Raw genomic sequence first — 21763 nt, forward strand, 5'->3', positions numbered from 1 at the left:
CTGCCTTTGCCTTGTTATCACAGTCAAACCCTCTCCATGAACAGTACACCCTAAATTATGTTCCAGCTATTTTTGCTTTTTCCAGGGAGTTAACTGTTTGCTTCCCAATACAAACAAGCCTGAATCAGTATACTTGCTCAAGAAACGCAAAAAGAAAAATAAGAACATACTTGGAAGTGTTTTAACTGCAAATTAATTGAAAAGGTAATGCAAGGATCGCACCCCTCTAGTTTTATGCAAATCAGCAAACAAAATCCTCAGCGAGGTGCTTCCCTCAGTAACTGGCATTAAACATTCCTACAACAATGATGGTGTCCTGAGAATTTTCTTGGTGGCTGGAAGGATTCCCAGCTGCAAATCAGAAATAGCTCTTGCCCTATAAAAGCAAATGAGGAGCTGGTGAAGAAAGCACAGGGTCAGGACTTGAGAGATTTGGTTTCTATTTGTAACCCTCTGTTCATTGACTTGGGCTAGAATTCCGTTTCACCTAATCGCAGCTCCCTGCCTGTGACGTGTAGAGACACCTCCACTTGCAGAGGAACAGCAAGGCTGCCTTTCCTTATTATCTGCCACAGAAAGATACTGCGGTGCAGGAAGCCAAGTGCAAAAATCCACAAAGATACTCCTGGAGAAATCTACTTCTGCTAAGCCTCCAAATTTATTACTGCCACAGCAGCTTCTGCTGCTACTGAACTGGAGTAGGAGAATGCTGAGGAGCTCAACACAAGGCCTGCTTTCTGAAGAGAAAGCTGGGGATGGATAATCTTCGGGCTATATAAAAACCCAAGTTTCTTACCTAGCCTAATTACAGAAGACTCTGTTACTCATACCTTCCCTTTTCCAAACCAACTCCATATACCTGTAGCAGTTCCTGCCTTTTAAGACAAACCTTCGGCTTTTTGAGTTTGGGGGTTTTTTGATTTTTTTTTTCTATTTTTTTTCAGCACTCTAAGACCTACATTTCTAGATGCAGGACTGTGCCATCTTATTTAACATAAAGGGCCAGATGTCAGTGGCATGTCTGCTTCGCACCATCTTTTTAAGGCACATTTCCCCAGGAGAAGCCAAGGAGAAGGCAGTCATGTTTCAGAGATGCCAGGCAGACCTTAGCCGACCCAGACCCTCAGCGCAGCCCACCAATGAGGCCAAAGTCCCCTCCTAAACACTGTGTGACCTGAATAAAGCACAAAGGAAGATGAGTGGCTTACAAGAAAAGTTTTCTTTAAAATTTCCATTAGTCTCTGCCTCCTCCCTCCTCCCTCCCGTGTTCTACCCAGCAGTTAGAGAAAGAAGTCAGCAATAAGAGTTTTCAGTGATAACTGCACCTCTTGATTGTGAAACAGCACAGACAATCCTGCCCTTTTTTCCAGCAACTTGCAGACAAGAATAATCATTTGCTGCAATACACGTGGTATTCCACTGTAGGAAAATATTTCTGTCCTCTGACTTAGAGATTTGAGAGCTCCAAGGAACAGACTGATTCACATACAGACGTTTTGTGCAAGCGTATCGATCATACTCATATTATAATTTAGATATTATCACCAGAATAGTAATGATGAAAATTATTACAATAATTTGCAGCCCATTCAACCTAAGAGAGCATTTTAAAAAGACAGCTAGACTCCCAACGATAAATTTTGGTCAAGTACTACTGAAATCATTGGAGATGCCAATCAAATTCCCACACTGTTAGTGCTAATATTCTGAGGCACAGCTTTATATAATGCTATTACTGGTCTTAGCTGTCACTGGCAGGAGAATTGCTGACAGCTTTTCGAACAGGCATTTAAGAAGCACCAGGGATGGTTTTTCAGCTGGTGACCAAAGGCATTACCCTGCCTCTCCCCGCAGGAAAGCCGGTTTCATCCAAGACCAATCTTCTGTGAAAACTTCCCCTCACGCTATCATGTGCTACCTTCATCAAGGGAAGTGGTTCCAGACAGTTCAAAGTCTTTTAATTGAGGCCTCTGCAAGGAAACATGTTTACTCCACTTTTCTGGAAAGAACTAGACCATTCTCCTCTTTACTTCCAAACTCCGGCTGTGACTCAGAGATAACAGAAGAACCCCTGTGAGTCTTTGCGTGTCTGTGAGCACTGCGTGTTCCCTCAGTGACTCACCTCCTCCAAACGGTGCCCATATAACCCTGCGGATGGATCTCACCCAATCCTCCATGTCATTCTGCGTGCTCGCCATGAGTAGGTAGGTCTCATGATTCGCTGTCATCCGCTCTCGGTCTCCTCCTGCAAGACAAGATAATTGCCTTTAGAGACCCTTTTGCTTCCCTGCCCAGCCAAGCTCCTGCCAGTCTGACTGCTGGAAGCACCAGCAGTGGCTCCATGGCAGGCAGACATGGATACTATGCAGTGCAGCGCTTGCTGTCAGACATGGCACGAAAAGAAGGTCCTGTAAGTACATTCCCCACGAGACAGTGAGAAGCTGTCATGCTTCCAAAAGGAAATGAGAGGATAAATGTCATCAGTAAACAAAAACAGCCCCATGCTGTTCCAAGAACCACAGGGGCCTGCACTAATCTGTAACTTGATACACGCACTGGAAATTTTGCAGCAGTTACTGTACCAGGATGGAGAGAATAAACGCAGAGACTGATAAGGGTGATTTGAACAAGTGGGGATGACTCCATTCTTATTTTCAGGAACACACTGTGCCACATTCAGGGGGAAAACACTCGATACACCCAAGTGTTGCTGTGACTCCCTGAGGAGAAGGCAGACGACGTGGTACAACCCCGGTGCCTTGGATGGGGCTGATGAGGATTAGACTAAGAGGGAACACACTGCCTTGTCATCCTTTCTTTAAAGGATGGGCTCACACCAAGAAGATCAAAACCAGAACTTGGCTTGCCACAGCTCCACGTTTTCAGACTTGTAGTACTGTTTCATCTCCATTCTAAAAGGTACCATGTTAGTGCAAGGGCACTGGGCATTCAAAGCACCTTTCCAGCACTGCAGAATGCCAAACCCTTCCATAAGAAGAGTGGCATTTTGACACCCTTCCACTGAGCCAAGGGCATACACAAGGACCTCACACACAAATGCAATGCACCTAGAAATCCTGTCAGTCCAGTATTCATGTATTTCCAGTTTCTTGCATTCCCATTTTTTATCCCAGTGATATCTAAAGCAAGTATCTCTGCTCATTACAGCAGGAATACTGCTTCTGGAAGAGTGCCATGCTTAGTGCTGGGCATTGAAACAGCTAGGTTTTTAAAGAGACATTTCTTAAGGACTAGAAAATCCTGGCACAAATATTCTGAATTAATCTGCTCCTGTAGACCACGCTTCACAGAACCAGGACGCATAACTGCAAAAGGGACTTAACTGCAACTTGATGAATGCAAAAGCCAGATATTGGCAGATTCCACTGAAAATTTATTCTTAAGGATTGCACAATTATTCAAAACTTAGATTTTAACTTGGAGGTAAACAGATTCCAGTTTTCTACAGTCAAAACTCAGTCATTCATATGCCCTAAGATCCCCAAAAAGGCATCAAAACAAATAATGCAGCAACCTGAACTACAGTATATTTTAGACCATACCACAGTTTAAAAGTCTAAAGAACACTGCTTTTTTTTTTTCCTAAGATATAGTAAGGATGTATCTGTGTTAAGTGTCAATATTAGAGAAATATCAATGTGTTTTTTTGTTTTTTTGGGTTTTTTTTAATCTTTTCAGTGACCAGCCCAAGGTCAAAACACAGGTCTTACTTCTGTGCCGTGTTCCATCCTTTTTACCACAGAGAATGAGGGTATGGGGACAGGGAGTCATCAGAATCCCAGACCTTAGCACTCCACATCAACCCTGCCCAGCAGAAAACACACAGTCAGGCCCTGGCAGTTTGCTCCCCGTTTTCACTATTTGCATAGCCATTTTGACCAGAACAAGGACAGATCTCATTCAAGGACAGAAAGGAGACATGATACCATCTTCAGTTTACTTCAACAGGCCTATTTTATACATCATCTAGAGCTCTCACCCTAAAAGGACCAAAAAGTAAGGATAGAAGCATAAAACCTCAATATATTCTCATAGCTATTACATATAATAGCAATAAATACAGTATAGAGAAGAAGAATGCACCACAATTGAGTCCTTTCTGTGGCTTATAAAACGTGAAAGAAATTATTTCTATTATCATATTGCACTGTAGCTCCTTCTCATTTCAGTGGACTGGGATCCTGCAAGGTGCCACACAAAAAAAAAAAAAAAAAAAACCCAAAAAATATGCATAAACATAATACATATCAGATCCAGGAATTTAAAAAAAAAAAAAAAAGGGGGGTGGGGACATGATTTTGTGATTTTTTCACTAAAGAGACAACAAAAAACATGACATGCGATGGTCCTCTCAAGTCCTGCCAGGTTGATCCATGTTCTTTTAATAGCCTGCGTATTTAAATTCAACAGATTATATAATACTTACTTGGCAGATGATGTAGTATTTACCAAGTTATCACATTATGACAAATTGGAGGGTGTTCTCCAGATAGAGTGGATTAATCCCAGAAGTCTAGCTAGCTTATTTACAGTGTGAATTCCAGAGCAGTACTTCAGCTCAGGTAAACACCCAGTGAGCCAACACACAATCAGCCTGATTTTGCAGAGAAGGAAAGCATAAATGTTTGGTTACGTTACCTTGTTATGAGAAAGTGAAGCTTTCCTAACAGAAAGAGATTCATCATTTTACAGCAATTTTGGATCTACTTTGTAAATCACATCCCTTTCTTTCACAACACAACACTGGATCTTGCAGGGTTCTCCTACTGTTGTGTTCATGTAGACGTTATTCATTAATTAAAGCCTCATTGAAAGATGTTTTTGGGACACAATAGCACTTGGATTTGTGTTTTACTGCAAATAATAATTTTTAGTGAGACTACATTTTAAATGCAAAATTTACAAGATGAGACAAGAAGAAACGACCATGATTTGGGAAAGCAGTCACCTCAGATAAGAAATATCAGAAAAAACAAAAATAGAATTAGGACCTTTCTGAATCTTCAGTAGGTCTGTGGGACACTTGTGAAAGCCGTTGTTCGGAATATCCACTTCCACTCTTTTTTTTCCTTTTAATACTTCTGTTATGATTACAATGAAGCATGAGTAGATCACAATCTCCAAAAATCAGACATCTGTTCATACCACAGATGGATATCAGCATTAACAACACCAACTTGAAAATGTTGCTCAGCATGAAGTCACGTTGCAGATGTGAATCCATACTCTTTTCCATGTGCAAACCATAACCTATTTTACCTACATTGTTTTCTAGCTTCAGATTATGCCTTCTCAAATTTCTGTGCCTGCATTTCCAGTCCAAGGAACGCCTACACCTATGTGATGTGGCATGGCTGTGAACAGCCAACTCAAGGGGCTGGAACATGAACTCCACTTTTTCCCCCATCTTTTTCCCTTGGTTATTTCGCAGGTGGAACAGGAGCTGGAAGGAGCAGAACCCAGACCGGCTGACCAAAGAAGCTGACTGGCATGTTTGAGATGAAAAGCTGCTGTTTGAACAATGATGAGTATATCCCATACATTCCAGCCTCTGGAAATGGCCAAAAGTAACTGGATCTGCACTGTTTGGAGTCTACAGTGTACCATCACATAACGTTATTCCTGTAGCCATAACCAGACCATTTTCTTGGCAGCAGGGGAAACAAACTCTTTTTATTGAGGAAATCTCTCCGTAACATCCATGCGGGTGCCCACTGCTCTGTCCTGCCAGGAAGAGGTTTTAAGAACTCTTGCCAGCATCCAGAAGAAAAAAACAAAAAAAAAAACACGACAACGATCCAAAACTACAAGATGCCAGTTCCTGCAGGGATCCACACTGCAAGGGAATGAGAGGGACCAGGTTGCGCTGGTGATGCAGCACTCGGAGAAGCCCTGGGAGCAGGGAGTGCATTCAAGGGGGGACTGTTTCCTGGAGTACCAGGCTCAACAGCTCTGCAGCTCCTTATCACCCATCCATTGAAGGAGAAGGCACAGACATTCTGCCATTCACTCCTGAAAGGTGTTTTTATTGCTTTGTAGACTCTTCCTGTCTAAGCCAACACCTTTCCATTACCTGCATGTACCCTCTGCACGAAGTATTGCCTTTGTCCTTTTAAAAGTATCTTGGATTTCCTGAGAACAGTGGTTCCAGCATTTCTTGAGAATGGAATATGAAAGGATTAAATTCATACCAACTGTTGAAGAGAGAATTTTCTCCCAGGAGAAACATCAAAAAACTAGGATTAATCCGATTTTTCTGAGCTGAGAATGCCATGGCCAACCTCACAAGAACATTCACATTCTAAACAAATAAAATTGGGGACCAATTTCAAAGTGAAACATTTTCCTACTCCCTTGTGCATTTCTCTTAGCCACAGTTTCTGAAACCCGTACTCTCTTCAGCTTGGGAACTGAATGAATACGAAAGGCAGACTGGCCTTACAACAGAATTCACTGGGTTTTCTTTAGAAACATCCCCCTGCTTGGATGCTTTATATTTGTCTCCTCAGGAACACACTAAATAGTAGAATTTTAGCCTTCTAACATTTCACATGAATACACCAAATGCACCTCCATATGGTATTCAAAGAGAAACTCCTGGCTACTCACCACCTCCCAGCATACTCTTCTCTGTTCAGGTGGATGATAAGACCGTGTGACTTATCATTCCTGATCAGGACTCCAGTTAGTATTTCTTCACAAGCAAAACACCAATAATGATGATAAAATTCAGGGCCCATACACTACACTTTGTGTTCTTAAACTTTCCCCTTTGCTGCAAATGAACTGTACACTGACATACTTAATCTATGTCTCTAGAAAAACCCATCTGGATTTCCTTCATCAACTTTCATATTCAAGCATTTGGGTTCAGACATTTTAATCTGACACAGAAATCATCTCAGCAAATTGCAGAGATAGAATATCACAGAACAAGATGAACAACCTTATTCTCTTTTTTCCCTAATGAAACTCCTTGTTTAAGAAAAAAACAGAAATTTTGGTTACCCATCCTTGTTAGTAAAACAGGATTAAGCACTGCTGCTTTAAGCACAGGTCTGACTTGACACACTGATGTGCAGCAGTTCAAATTCACACATTTGTCTTCCATATATCAAAGCTGGAAACTATGGGATCCATCCATCCTCAAGTGAGACAAGGAACTCCATTGTAGCTGTTAAACTGATCATCATGCCCAACTTTAATGAAATGCAAGAACCATTCTACTGGCCACTCCTGTTCGTGAACCCTGTGCACCTTGAGTGTGATGAAAATCACACATGGCTTCTTTCAAGGATGACGTGGATTCCTACATCGAGCTGATATGGGACAATTTATCCTTCAAACTGCCATCAAACTGGTAGATGAGTTTAAACACTAAAATGTTTTATGTTCATCCCAGCTGGGACAGTGGAAAAATCTAACCGCAAAAAGCTTGGCTGGAGCATAGGCTGAGCAAAGACAGATGAAGGAGCTAAGCTTCAGAATGAAACTGTATTTTAATGAGATTTTAATGTCTTGTTGGGTCCAGGATTCACTGAGAACTTTTCTTCATAGCAAGTGACAATCTGTGTGGGAGGCTGAGCAACTGCTGCATCTCACATCATCAATTTGAAAACCAAAAGAGACAAAGCTACTCGAAACTTGCTCTCTCTGTGTTTGGGGTTTTTTCTGTGTTTTTGTTTGTTTATTTATAATTCTAAAAAAGCTTCCTTATTCTGCGTATGCCTGGTAATTCGTCCTGTTCTTCCTGACTGTGAAAAACTTGACCAAGAATTTACAGCCTTCCTCTTAGCTCATCTGAGAAGGAAGAAAGGAGTACATAGCCTTAGTTCAAAGTCACTGCCCTGTTTCTCCTCACTAGAAAAAAGAAAATCTGAACAACCAGGTTCTTTAAGATCATGCAAAAACTCATGTCATCAGAAGAATACTACACAGTTCCATTACCTCTAAAGCCTTGATGACAGGTAATAGATTGGGCTGAGGAGATGCACAAACTACAATTACAATTTCAGGGACTGCCCTGTTCTATCTGCTGTAATTGTTTGGCTCAAGGTTGCCTAGTCACCTAAAGGACAAAGATATGGCTGAAGAAACACTCGTGCTTTAACTGACTGATGCCGCCACCACCACTACTGAGAAATCTCAACTTTGAAATACAGAGCTGTCAAAATCACCATTTTCTGCTAGCAAACCACATCAGGTGCCCTATTAAATTTCTGTCTTCACAAAGAATTAACGCATTTTCCTAGAAAGGGAATCAAGTAACTGTGAACAAGTCAGTAATGAGGATACTGTTTTTTAAATACTTCGGTACATGTACAATTTTCTTTTGCTCATATTCAGCCAATCTTTTGCCTTAATAATCTGTTTTAAACTGTGCCCGTAATCTTTTCAAGGCAGCATATTAGTTTTTCAGCATAAAAGTTGAAGCCTAATTTAAGTGCTAAGTGGCAAAAGACTGCTAACACAAGTACATTCCCTGGTGGGCATTGTGCTCTAGCACAATTTCCCCACTTGCAGAATGCCTGGAAGACAGCAGGGCTTTTTCAAGAGAATGAGCTGTTTTCATGAAGCACCAAACCAGCTGCTGTTGGATACCTGAAATCAGGCTCAGCAAATGAATTCCTTATGTGTAACACAATGAACACTCTGTACAGGTAGGTCTCTCCTGTGCAGCAGGGCTACAACCGCAGCACCATTAGTCTGTAAGAGTAAATTCAGTGTTTTGCACAATAAAAGCATAAAAGCAGTGCCACATTTAAGCATTTTGTGTCTGCATAGATGTAATTATTGCTTAAATACCTGAGCAAAGAACTGTGATGCTTTCTCATCAGCAGTTATAATTCTGTGAGAAAAAGATCATTAATGAGGAAAAGAGATGTGAATTCACATCAACCCTCGCACAATATAAGAGCTCCAATTTTTTCAGAGCCCTTTAATCTTTTCAGGCATGTCTCATTCTTTCCCTCTACTTTACCTGCTCTTCCTTTATTCCTAATTTGAACTTCTGCTATGCTTCAAACAGATTTCAGAGTCCTCCACCACATCCTCAGTCACAGATCCCAAGTGGTACCTATTTTATAGAGTCTGTTCATGCTACCCTTCCCCGTCTCTAAAATGTTGGTGCCAACACAGTTCACTTTTGTATCTTGCCCTTTCCCAGTGCCATTCTCACTTGAAAAAAAAAATCTCATCTCTCTTCTTGCTCAGGGCACACCACACAGAACAGTTTGTTTACAGGTTTTAATAGAACTCCATCAATCTGTGTGAACCCCATCACAGCCCTGCACTTCACCAGCCCCTGAGCACACACTGCCTCTTGCAATGGAATTTCTTGTGGGCCTTTTTTTTTTAATAGAAAGATAGGAAAAGCATAAATAAACAAAAGCCCAGAGACTGCCTGTAAGAAACCCACTCCTCTGAAGCCTTCATTACTACTAGGACTTGAGATATATAAAATATTGATTCAGTTAGAGAAAAAAAAACCAAACATTGCATGCCACACTTGTCTATACACATGCACAGTGCTGTTACAGTGCCCTATTTCCAAAACTTCAACCATAAAGAGCTTTCCTCTGAAATTTTGAATTAAAGAAAGTAAAAATAAAGCAGAGTTTCACCTAATGCCACAAACGATTAAAAACCTACTGTGGCTTTTTTAGTTAACACTTGTACACACAAAAGATACCAAATTGTCAGGGCTTGTTTCCTGGGGACAGAGACAAGTGAGATTTGCTTTCTGAACAAAAGAGATTTGCTTTGCTCCTATCAGACAGCAGAACCTGTTTGGGACCACCCAGAATAAACAGCAGAGAAAGAAGAACATGAGGTTTTTCCATGATCTGTGACGGGAGGAGTTTGAGGGTCACACAATGGCAAATAGTAGTGGTAGCGCAAGAACTTGTGGACGACTTCACTGTTACCTGTTGTAACTAATTTATTTAAAGAGAAAAGCATAAATTCAAATTATTACAGCAACTTATTTTCTCTGCCCTACACGACCCATCTTGACGATAAATTACTGTCATTTGAGAGTAAGAATCTTCTTTGAAGTATCTCAAGTTGGACACCAAAATGACCATCATGTCATTTGAAATTGGGCAGATCTCCAAGCTGATTTTAGAGGAAGTCTCTGCATACATCTCTCTGCTTCTAAGGAAAGAGGGGGGAAAGCCCTGTGCATCTGCTGGTGTAGTCACAGTCAAACGTGTAAAAAATGCTTTGAAAGAATTCGACTGTTCAGACTCTGCTTTGGGAAAAAACAAGATCCTGGAGCTTTTGCTCTGGGGAAATGACTGCCCTGCGCTACCGAATTCTTTCCTTGCTCTTCAGCCTCTCATCATGAATTGCACTGAAGTGCAAACACTCAACCTGAAATGGATTTTTCTGAAAGGTCAGGTCCACAGCACATATTTGTATGGCATTTGATCTAGCAGGAAATTAAAACTTCTGATGATTTTAAGAAAGGAAGGATCAATACCTGAATGGATGTCCTGAAGTGTAAATTCACCCAGGGACTGGCAGGACTTACCTATATATACACTGGCATGTGAACTTCAGGCTGCAAAGCCAGCGTGTCAGGATGTCAGAGCAAGGTTGTCCTCAGAGACTAACAAGAACAACATTCAAAGCACATGCTCACTTCAGCTCTCAGCATTTACTCATTAAGCTCCCCAGCTCTCAGCATCCATTCATTAAGCTCCCCGTTCCTCATGAATATGGAATGTCCTGAGCCTTCAGCAGATAAAAATCGAGATGCTCTTTTATCAGTCTAAACATGCTCCTGTGTGCACAACACAAGGTGAGGAATTAACTCAGTACAAAGCAGCTAATTTCATGAGGTATTTCTTCAGAGAGGCCAGCCAAAAAGAATTTTCATCAGGAGATAGCCATCCAGTACCCCAGGACAGTGAATTGTGGCTAAGCCATAACTTGAGACAGTCTTTAAAATTCTGTTCCATACAGTGTCTGATTCACAAGTAGAGTGGTCTGCCCCAAACACAGAAAACATTTCATGCCCTCTAATTTTACAGACAATTATTTTGTAAACAGACAGAAAAAATAAGAACTTCCAAGAACTTCCAAGAAAACCAGTTTCCCTTCTCCATCAGGAACTGACCATACACTTCCCTGCTTCTGGACATGGTGCTTTCCAGTCTGCACTGAGTTAGACCCAAACACGGAAACACTTCATTTCTCCAGAGAGCAGCCAGTCCTTTTAGCTCATATCTGACTTCAAATTCTATCACAGATAAAAATAATTGCTCTTTGTGACACAGAAATAAAACCAAAAGGATGCAAATATCCTAAATGAGCAAGCATATATTATGCATACATGTAATTTTATTGAAGCATCACTTATCTAATAATGCAAATTCATGTTTTAGCAGTTCAGTAAATAAATCAAGAATAAGTTATTCAATAAAGCATGTGGGCTAATTGACAGATGCCAAAAACAATTACCTAATAGAGTGTTAAGTCTCGGCATAAGAAAACCTTGCTTATCTAAAGTAGCAGGAGATTTTAGTCAGCAGTTCAGGACATTTGTACCACAGCTCATCTAAAATCAACCATCTCCAGGAACACTGTGCCTCTTAGCACTATTTTGGGATATCAATTCAATATTGACTCAAACAGAAGTGTGCCGCTTAATGAATTATCAGCTCAACTCGCCAGTCCTTTAGACATTTCAGTCTCTGTAATGTCAGATTCAAGCACAGCTTTCATGTGGAAAGAGCCAACAAACACCAGTTATCTGCAAAGCACAAACAGAGCTTAGTGTTCTGTACATCTCCATACCTTGCAACAGAGCAGGATGAACAGAAACCTCATTTCAGCCTTGTTCTGATATATTTATGACACAGACATGTCCATACTATGGTCAGCATTTCCCCTCTCATTAATGAGCACAGAATGATCCCAGAGTGAATTTACTTCTAATCTGGGTAGGTCTATACCTTTACCTTGACTGCTGGAGCCCATATACCACAGAATGTTTTTTTCACACAAAAATCACTTGGGTCTCATTTCTGTCAGAGTGCACTAACAGAAAGGGCGTGCAAGGAGAAACCCAGTGTATTTCAAAGTACTCTTTTTTAAAGGACATTATAGTGTGAGTATCTACAAACCATTTACTTGGTAAGAAACATCAGCAGATCTATGAAGCAATCTGCAATTAGGCAGAAAAAGTTATTCAAGATGCTTGATTTTTCTGGTAGGAAAGAAACAAAGACTTCTTATAGTAAAGTCATGACTGCATGACAAACCTGAGAGGTTACCAGCAGGCATTTCTGATTTTGGTACACAATTATTGGCAAATTTCTGTGCATCAGTGAAGGGATTCCCAGTCTGATAACGGGAAAGGCAACAAAAAATCCATCACTGGCAACACAGACAACAACAATGCATTAACAAACAAAGCCACACACTCAGCAGACATTAGCTAATGCTGAAAAGACAGCATCTATCCTGCAGGTAATCACTGCCCTCTCACAAAACACAGAGCCTTAACCCAGAGGAGTTACAAGCTTAGGATAAGGACCCAACGATGACATACAAATACTTACTGCTGACAAAACAGGAGACAGGAGTTTAACGATCACCAGCTCTCCTCTAAATCTGTTCATAACCACCATGTGCACTGTAAACTGAGGCCACTCTATAGAAGCTGCCACAACTTTCTGATGTCCTCACAGAACAACAGAAGAACATGCTAATGTTAGCTAGGAGTTAGACAAAGAGATTTAACTGAAGTTTAACAAGATTCTCTAGCTACATTAGAATCTACAAAACTGTTGATTTAAATACTTAAGATTTAGATACTTTAAAATTCTGCCTTATGCTTAGACTAAGTTTAAACATTCAAAAGAAAGGGAATTCATTCACTGACAGCTAACCATTCACTGAGGATGTTATTTCCATATAGAGGGTATGGAATATTTTTTTAAGTGTGCTGAACACAGACATAGCAAGCAATTGTCCTTAAACCATACAGCATATATGGCAGAAGATATTTTTATGAGAACAGAACAAAAAAAAAAAAAAGCATGTTAAGATAGAAGTCAGTAAGAGAGAAATATTTGCCAGCTAGATTACTAAATGCATCACCAAGATTCATCCCCTATTCAAAATACAGAGAGAACTGTAGGATCTCATATCATCTTGTACATGGAAGTTGCCAAATCCTGAGTGATTTTTTGGAAAGGCGACTCTGGTATCTCAGAAAGTCTCTCAGTATCGGTGGCACAGCTAGAACCGGCGAGTATCACAAAGTCTGGGTGAGAGCCAGCTCTTGTAAAGTTTCCCACATTAAGTCTTCTGACAGGGACACAGACCCTGATGCTTACCCAAGTTGAACTGCTGAGTCCCTCTGGAGTGTACCCAGGCACTCAGCATGGAGAGGGAGGGAGGCTGCCCTCAAAAACCGGGCGTTTTTAGGGGGCATGGCCCCACTAAAGGCACAGCTCCACTGCCAAGAACTGAGCAGAAATCCCAGGTAAGCCTGACACAGCATTTCATTTCTTCAAGTATTTTATGGTACAGCCAGCAGCTGCCAGGCAAAGAGAAGCTCCTCATCATATTGAAAGTGCGAGTTGCTTCTCCCATGTGCCACAGAACCTCCTCAAATTTTGTGGTCAATCTATCAGACACAAAGCAATTAGCCCCCAGTTTGAAAGCACTTTCCCCTTGCAGTTTCCTCTCCAGAAATGAAACATTTAGTTTGCTGCTGTTTTATGTATTCACACAGAGCTAAATTCCAACTCTAATTCTACCTTGCCCAAAGGCAACAACTGGCACACAGCAGCCTTAGAACAGTCTATAGGAACGGCTGTGCATTGGGGGGTCTCCTTGTTTCTACACAGACATGGAATGCAACCAGTCTCATCCAACCCTTCTCTGAAGGGCTGCTCAGCCAGTGCTGGGGGATGCAAAAGTACTTTCCTAGGTACCTTTTCAAAATGAAAAATGAAGGAGGAGCAAAGGAAAATACTTGAAAGATGATGCTTAGATGCGACCCAACCATGTGTTGGTGCCCACACTGCAATTTCGCTTCCTTTCAAAGAATTCCTCTTCAAAACATCTCTGTGATCCTTTGCAAACATACTTTCCCCCCTGTCACTTTCCAAACTGTCAAGAAAGTAAACTGGATACAAAGTCACTTTGAATTTTCAAGCATTTAAGCAAATTCCCTGGAACGCTGTTCTCTGTGTTGCCTTCTGTGATTATTGTACTGTAAAAACACTTATTGATCACAAGTTGAACAGGAATACACTTTCCATCATCACACATGCTACATTTTGAAGTTAAAAGCACAAAATTCCCTGGAGAACCTTTTATTCTGTAATAAAATCTTACAAAAAGAAAAACCCAAGTTGATTATGGCTAATTAAACCGGGAAAGAGATTAAAACTTACTACAACTTAATTTTTGCACATCGACAGGTGGTCACATCCAGTTAATCTCATCATGTTTCTTACATATTAAATACAACATCAGCCAATGCCCAGCATTGCAAATTACTCTGTGACTACACAGCACTGAAAGGGAGAAACTTACGCTTGGCAAACCAGTAGCTGGGGATTTTTTTTTTTTTTTTTTTTTTTTTTTTTTTTTTTTTTTTTGAGCAGGAAAGAGTTGTTTGAAATGAATAGCATGAAAACTGAGCTGAATGACCAAGGGACACCCTGCTAAAAAAGACAAAAAGCCACATTTCTCCACCTGGGGCTGCTACAGTACCCACAGATGGAGAAACAAGTGACATGACCAAGGGAAGAAGTAAGTCAAACCAGGTTAAAAAATCCCCAGCTGGGAAGCAGGGTCAGTAATACAAGAACCAGGCTGTAATGAGAGTTGTTCTGGCTGTGGCCTGGCTGCTAAGCCACACCTGAGTGAGCCAAGCAAAAGCTCACCTGGGTACACACACATGTGGCACTTCAGGGACAATTTAGGAAAAGTCATTCCTGTACTCAGGCTACTCAGCCTCTGAGAAATGCTGCACTCATCTGATGGAGAGAGACTGAGTGGGGAAATGGCCCTTTCGACATTCAGATTCATCTGTTCTCTAACTGATATGCTAAGAGTAAATAAACTTCATCTGCATAAAAGAACGTGATGATTTCTCCTCTAATGGAGGATTAACTATCAGTGCCGCAAAAGGCATCTGGCAGCAGTAATCCATGAGCCTTCCTTCTTAGGGGCCTGGACTACTTACAGAAATAACTTCTGTTCCAGCTGGCAGGACACTGACAGATCAACAAATGGATTAACACAGTCCCAAAGGCTCCCGGATTCAGTCCTGTGCCCCGGTGACCAGGCTGTCCTTTTCCCCAGTACTCAGCTGCTGTAGGAGTTATGCTGTGCAGGCCTGAATTGCCATGTGAATATTCCAATAGTCAGGCACAGGATAGAAGAGCAAAACCTCTTTTCCACAGTCACGGAGCTCTTTGCTACTTACTTACTCGGGAATCTTAGAGAAGTTGTGTCATTTTCCTGACCTTCAGATACTCTAAATGGGGACAAATGCTTCTGCCTTACTCTGCTTATTATTCTGGCATAAAACACTACTTAAATGCTGATAAAATAATTATAAAGGAGACAACATCCCATGGAGGGGAAAATGAAAATGACAGCACGATCTGAGGGGACAGTGTAAGTTAATTCAAAATGATAGTGGAAATATAATGATACAATTAGAGTGGTAAACAAATCTCGAGGTAATGAATCAATTTATTAAACTAAATGTCACTCTGCATTCCTACCATGTAGGCACAATTCTCAGAAGAATGCCTCAAATAAATCTGAAGAACTCAAACATAGCAAGAATGCAATTCAAAAAGCTAATGGCAAAGTCTACCATTTAGGACTGCTAATAAGATTTCTGTAGTTTAATAGCTTTTCTCCCTAAAATAGATTTCGCTTAGCCATGTAACTAAGCTCACAGATCTCTGCTCTTGACCTCCTAGGGCAACTTCCATGACTGTACTAAAATATACACCACACTCCTAGGTCTGCGAGACAGATTTGTTGCCACAGAGGCTGGGTCACTGAAAGGTTAATTCTTTCAGTAACTGCTTCTCAGCAGGACTCTGGTATCATGTCCACCAGCTCTGCTCCAGTAAGCAGTGATGAAATGAAGGGGTTTATCTGAACATGAATGGGTGGGTAAGAATGGAACCTTCTTTGTGGGGTGAAATCCCCACACACCCATCCACACATCAAAACTGGAGGCTTCCAAAGCGAAGATTGCCATAAATAAGGAAAAGTCTCCTACCGCATGATGCTCCTGAAGCCTAAGTCCTCATGAAAAAATAAAACTCTTAGCTAAAATGGGGAATGATATTTCCATGTTTAGAAGAGAGGCCTTCTTTCCATACAATGTATAGCCACTTTTTTTTTAAATGTGATTAATTCTCCTGACCTCAGAGATCTGAAGAAGTAACTCATAAAATGCAAGGTTACGCATTTTATGCATAAAAACCTGTGGAGAGAGACCACAAAAGACTGTGCTAAGATAGGATCTCAGGAGTGACCTCTAGGAACAGGATAATGGGGATGCAAGTTTCAGCTCCAAGGAGGCTTTACTGGACAAGGACACACATCTGGAAATTCCAGGTGAGGAGTGGGTGACTGCAAGATTTAGACACTCTCTGTTTAGGCTCCAGACACCTAAAGCACCTGGCATTCTTCAACCACTCCAGGACGACTCTGGATCAACCCTCCAGATACATATGTGTAAACAGCCAGCCAACAATAAATTGGCTTTGCTCCATTTACCTCAGGTATCCTATAAACCCAACCATTTGCAATATTCCCATCCTTTAACTTCGCTAGTGTATTACTTTTCCCAGGCTGAAAGAAGCATACTGAAATCTAGCCACCAACTGCAGCACATGCAAAATAGCTTCTTTCACCCTCCCACGACGTGACAAAACCTCACGTGTCACTGAAGGACCAAGAGATGCACACAGCTCCTCCATACTGCACCAGGAGAGAGAGGTACCATACTGAAACTGGAGAGGAGTATCTCCTTCCAGCAACCCCCTCCTGACAGCAGCACAGAAAGCTCCCCTTACAGCTCCATAAAACACATCAGCTCAGGAAGAGATCCGCTCATCAGGTAACTGTGCCGGTGATAATTATAAAAAATACATATAAAATTTATATAAAAACAATGTGCCACCTCACTGTAAAAAGTACAACACTCTCACCTACTCACCAGCACACTGCCACTGCACATCCCAATGTTTTATGGTCACACTAGGCTCGCGAAGCTCCACTTAATCAGCAAATTCAGTATACATGCAAGCCTGCATGCAGTACTCCACCTCACTGTCTGCTGGTGTGGGACAGCTGCGATACAGGCATGTCTGACCAACACATCCATTTATTTGTTTTTGCTAAGCTTCAAAATAAGGTTTCGAGCCTTTGGAAGCAGCTGCATGCTGCCTCAGTAAAACCTCTGAACAAGACTTTGTTTACAAAGCAAACTGAATTTCTCTGGGACACTACCAAACAAAACTGAACCTCCCAGACAGCGTGTCTGTTCTCAGAGATGGCAACAGAACCACTTGAACTCCCATTAGTATTGAAGCATACAACTGGGAAAAACCCACAGCTGGGCACCAAACCTGCTGTATCAGATGCTGGTGACTGTTAGATTTACCTCAGGAACTGCTGCAGGAAGAGCCAGCCCCACACCTCAAGGACATGGTAGTTCTCAGCTGACTTTCTTGCACGTAGCCTCTCTCTAAAGGCACTGAAAAAGAACTCAGAGCACAACACTTCTGCAGAGCACTTCAGAGCCATCCTAGAGCAGGCTGTGCACACCCAGCTCAGTCGATGTGTACCAGTATGTGCCAAGAGAGCCCTTTTACTGCTTCTCACACTACTGTAGAGGCCACAGACTAGTCACCTGTGCTAGCTCAGCCATGGAACAGAGTCTCTGTTGTCATTTTCCAGAGTCCCCAGCTGAACTTGGCTCTGTCCAGAAGATGGGCTGCTCCCACCACTTCCATCACCATCACAGCATAGCTTACCACAACTCCAGAACACCACAGGACGCTCTGCATACCTTGCCAACAGCTCCCCTTGGCCCTTGCTCATGTCCAGCTTGGATGCGTAGTTCTCACAGAGACCCTGGCTGTTTTACACGTGGGAACAGGGAAACACAGCTCAAAGTGCACTACCACTGCGTGCTGCCTGCAGCTTAGACCACGAGCAACCTTCCAGATAGCGCCACAGCTTTTTGCTCCGATATCCATAGAATTCACCTGTAGTGCCTTGCAAAACACATGCTCCTTTTCAGCTGGCCTCTCCTTTCTTCCCTCCCTCCAAGGGACAAAGGAGGCTTATCATCAAAAGAAGACAGACATGGATATCAGCAGCCTACCAAATCTGCTTGAAGCCATGCAAACAACAGCTCTGACCTTGGAGGCAGTCAAAACAAAATCACATCTTATCTCGTTCCCAGCATGGGTATCTGATTAGTTGGAAGGACACTTAACATGGCGAGACAGAAGTACCTTCACTACACACAGGAAAATCTTGCCGGCACACAGAAAAACAATGTGACAGTAAAGTAAATGCACAAGAGTAAATTTGCAGAGTTAATTCATGAAAGGTGGTGGCTGCATCCTCAAATGAGCTGCCTGCATGCCATCCTATCACTAGGGTCACTTGCCATTCCACCCTTAGAATTTAGTGTCTGATTCCAGCGCTGGGCTACCAATATGCAATTCCATTAGAGAGGAGTTATGCTTCCAGACTGCACTTGGGATAAACTGCTAATCCTTCCCCAATATTTAGGGCTCGAAAGTGGCAGGTTCGTGTCATTTGCATCACAAACTATAGTGGTCAAACATTCTCGGCAGTAAAGAGGGTGAGGTGAAGCATTTCAGCTGAGTGAAATGAACTTCATTTTGGGGTTATGGCATACATCAGGGAACTGAAATGTTGCTGTAATCTAAAAACATCTTTGTTGGGTATTTTGTTGGGGTGCGTGCATTTGTGGTTTTCTTAAAGGAATGAAATGCTATCCAAAGAAGTTATCCCAGTGCACACAGCATCCGGTGTAAGCCAAAACCCTTATTCTAGAAAGGAGCAAGTTGAGGGAGACTGTGGGATTTGCAGGAGCCAACCACTAAAAAAACCAAATCCTCTCTGAGGATAAACCACACTGAAATTGCTCCCAGGCTGCATTCAGGGAAGGCAGGAAGAATGGTCAAGTTCTGAAGCAAAACCTTGCATTTTCTCACCTGGGCAAGTGCAGAGACACTTTATTTTAAAAACAAGCAAACATTTTCTTCACCCACACCCACTTTCTCTGTCGTTAGTCCCTGAAATGTTTATTTAAACATAAAGGAGTTCCTGATCCTGACCATGGACTCCATAAAGCAAAAAAAATGTTCAGAGAGCTGTTTTTGGAAGAGATACTGGAGAAGTAGACAAGTTGTCACAGCCAGGTTTTGGGAACCGGTAATTTACTTGTTCATTTGTGGATGCCAGGACCCAGAAGTTTCACTGCACTAGAAATTTACAAAAGACTCATCAAAACACAGAAAATTAGCTTAATAAAATTTCAGATGACAGCGTGATGAGTAAGTATATTGCCATCCCGTCCACCTGGTGATGACATTTGGGTACATTTACCCAAGACATACATTGTCCTTTCCATCCCCTGCACCTACACACTGCTGTAGGCAGTACAGTGTTCCCCATGGCACTACCAGAAGTTCAGTGCACTGAAAAAAAAACAAAAACAAAACGCTGCTAAACAGATGTGCAACACAGCCTCTACTGCACACAATTTCAATACTTTTTCTATCACGTGATCTGCAAATGATCCAAGATAATCAGTGATATTTAATGAAAAGGTCTGCGAATATTTCATTGTTTGTGATGATTTGGAAAAGGAGCTACTTCAACTGCTGAAAAAAGTGAGCTCCATGAGTGGTCTGTGAGGCTACAGAGAGCAAGACAAGCAGAATTTACCCCTATCAAGTAAGCATAGACTTTACACTGGCCTACCACAAGAACAGAAATTTACTGACACACCAGTTTCACCCACACATGATGGGTATTGATATAAAAACGCTGCCTTCTGAAAGAACTGCATATCGCATGCGGTCATGGAGCTGTTCTCAGCCCTAATCCTTCGCTGAAAATACTGTAAACACACGATACACAAAGAGTCTGTGCCTGAAATTCAAAGTGAACAATTATTTGACCCATAAAATAGAAACAAAATGTCTCAAACAACAACAGAAATTCCAAGTAAATCCAAAAGATAGCTCCTCCATCAGAGAAATTAATGAAATTACAGAGTCCTAAAAATAATGGCAAATCGTGCAAAGATCAGACTCAGCGGTTCTCCATGTCTCCCTGAGTGGGCAGCAGTGGAGGCACTTCAAGCTCAGTTGCTTAGTGGGAACCTCCATTCCATTCCTAGCTTCAGGATCCAGTTTCAACAGGAAAGCTGAGCTAAGGAATCAACACAGCTCCTGACTCCCCCCGGCTGGTGGGGTGCACCGGCCACACAACAGGAGGGAGCCACGCTTATCAGGAGCAGCATTAATTTCTTCCCGTGAGAACAAAAGCCTCAGGTATGTGCCACAGGAAGATAAGCATCTGGCTCCTTATGCACCGGGAATAAATGGCATTTAGACCCCAGTGCTTCCTGAAGGACAGACCTGAGGACTCCAGCAGGCTGTACCTGCCCAGCAGCAGCGGACTGAGACTTGTTTCTGTGCCCTTAACCCGACCTAGGTCCTTGCGCTCCCCTTGAAAGCACAGCCAGGACTGAAATGTAGCAGTGGGAGCACACAGGAGGAACCTCAGGTTTCCAAAATCACCAGCCAGGTGGGCGACACCTGGTAGCAGCATCCACAGTATCAAGGGCAGGTCCCAAGTGATGCTTATAGAGTGCGTGAACAGAAATCTGGGCACAGAGAACTTGCCTGGGTTGACAATCACTGAGCTGTGTGACATAACACGGGGATATTTCGTGTTTAGAAAAATAAAGAGACAGACATTCACCCAAATCTATCCACATCCCCAGGAACCAGAGACTGCAGGGACGCTACACTGCAACGTGGGGAATTGGGGACAGAAACCTCAAAGCATCACACAGAAACAACAGTGACAATCAGTGGGGCACAGACCTCACCACAACCACAGGATCTGTGGCTGCAGTGACCCTGGGACCCAGTCCCCACATCACGCTTTGCTCTGCTCACAGAAGCTGCCCAGGGTGCTCCTCTTCGATTTGAGACTCACCGAAAATCTGTCCCAGCTGCTCAAAGAGGTGCTGGGGATTAATCTGCTCCTGAACAAATAAATTCCCTAACAAGCTCAAATGCTAGACTGCAGGAGCCAGATGCAAGGCACAGAGTTTCCAGGACATCCATTAACAGCAATAAGCATAAATTCATTATGTGTCTTACCAACTCTGAGTAGGTGATAGTATTTTCCTTCCTGTAAATCAGTCTATAGCAAATTAAATCCCTAATTTCACTACAGGGATTTGTATTAGCTTCTAACAGCCTTGACTTTAAGCTGCTTATTTCACCTCAGACATCACTGTTTCATTGATTAGGACATATAAATAGAAACATGTTTCTGCATCAAGACTTTTTCTGTATTGCATAGGATGACAGATATGTTATGGGACTACACAAGAAGTAACCAGCCAATTCTAACCAAATATGAAGCGCAAGTTTGGAATATTTCCACTGAGAACAGT

General features: G+C 42.1%; 1 protein-coding gene across 8 annotated transcripts in view; it reads right to left on the minus strand.

The window, feature by feature from the left end:
* Positions 1-21763, minus strand: part of ARHGAP24 (Rho GTPase activating protein 24) — a 241989-nt gene that overhangs the window by 28213 nt on the left and 192013 nt on the right. For all 8 annotated transcript variants that reach the window (XM_066186581.1, XM_066186582.1, XM_066186584.1 and 5 more), the window contains one exon: positions 2123-2245. In XM_066186581.1, coding sequence (XP_066042678.1) covers positions 2123-2245 — 123 coding nt within the window. The remainder of the gene's footprint in view (positions 1-2122; positions 2246-21763) is intronic.

Source organism: Chamaea fasciata, unplaced genomic scaffold (assembly GCF_029207755.1).
Source record: "Chamaea fasciata isolate MVZ Bird 193981 ecotype frontalis unplaced genomic scaffold, bChaFas1.0.hap1 SCAF_6, whole genome shotgun sequence".
NCBI classification, from domain to species: Eukaryota; Metazoa; Chordata; class Aves; order Passeriformes; family Sylviidae; genus Chamaea; species Chamaea fasciata.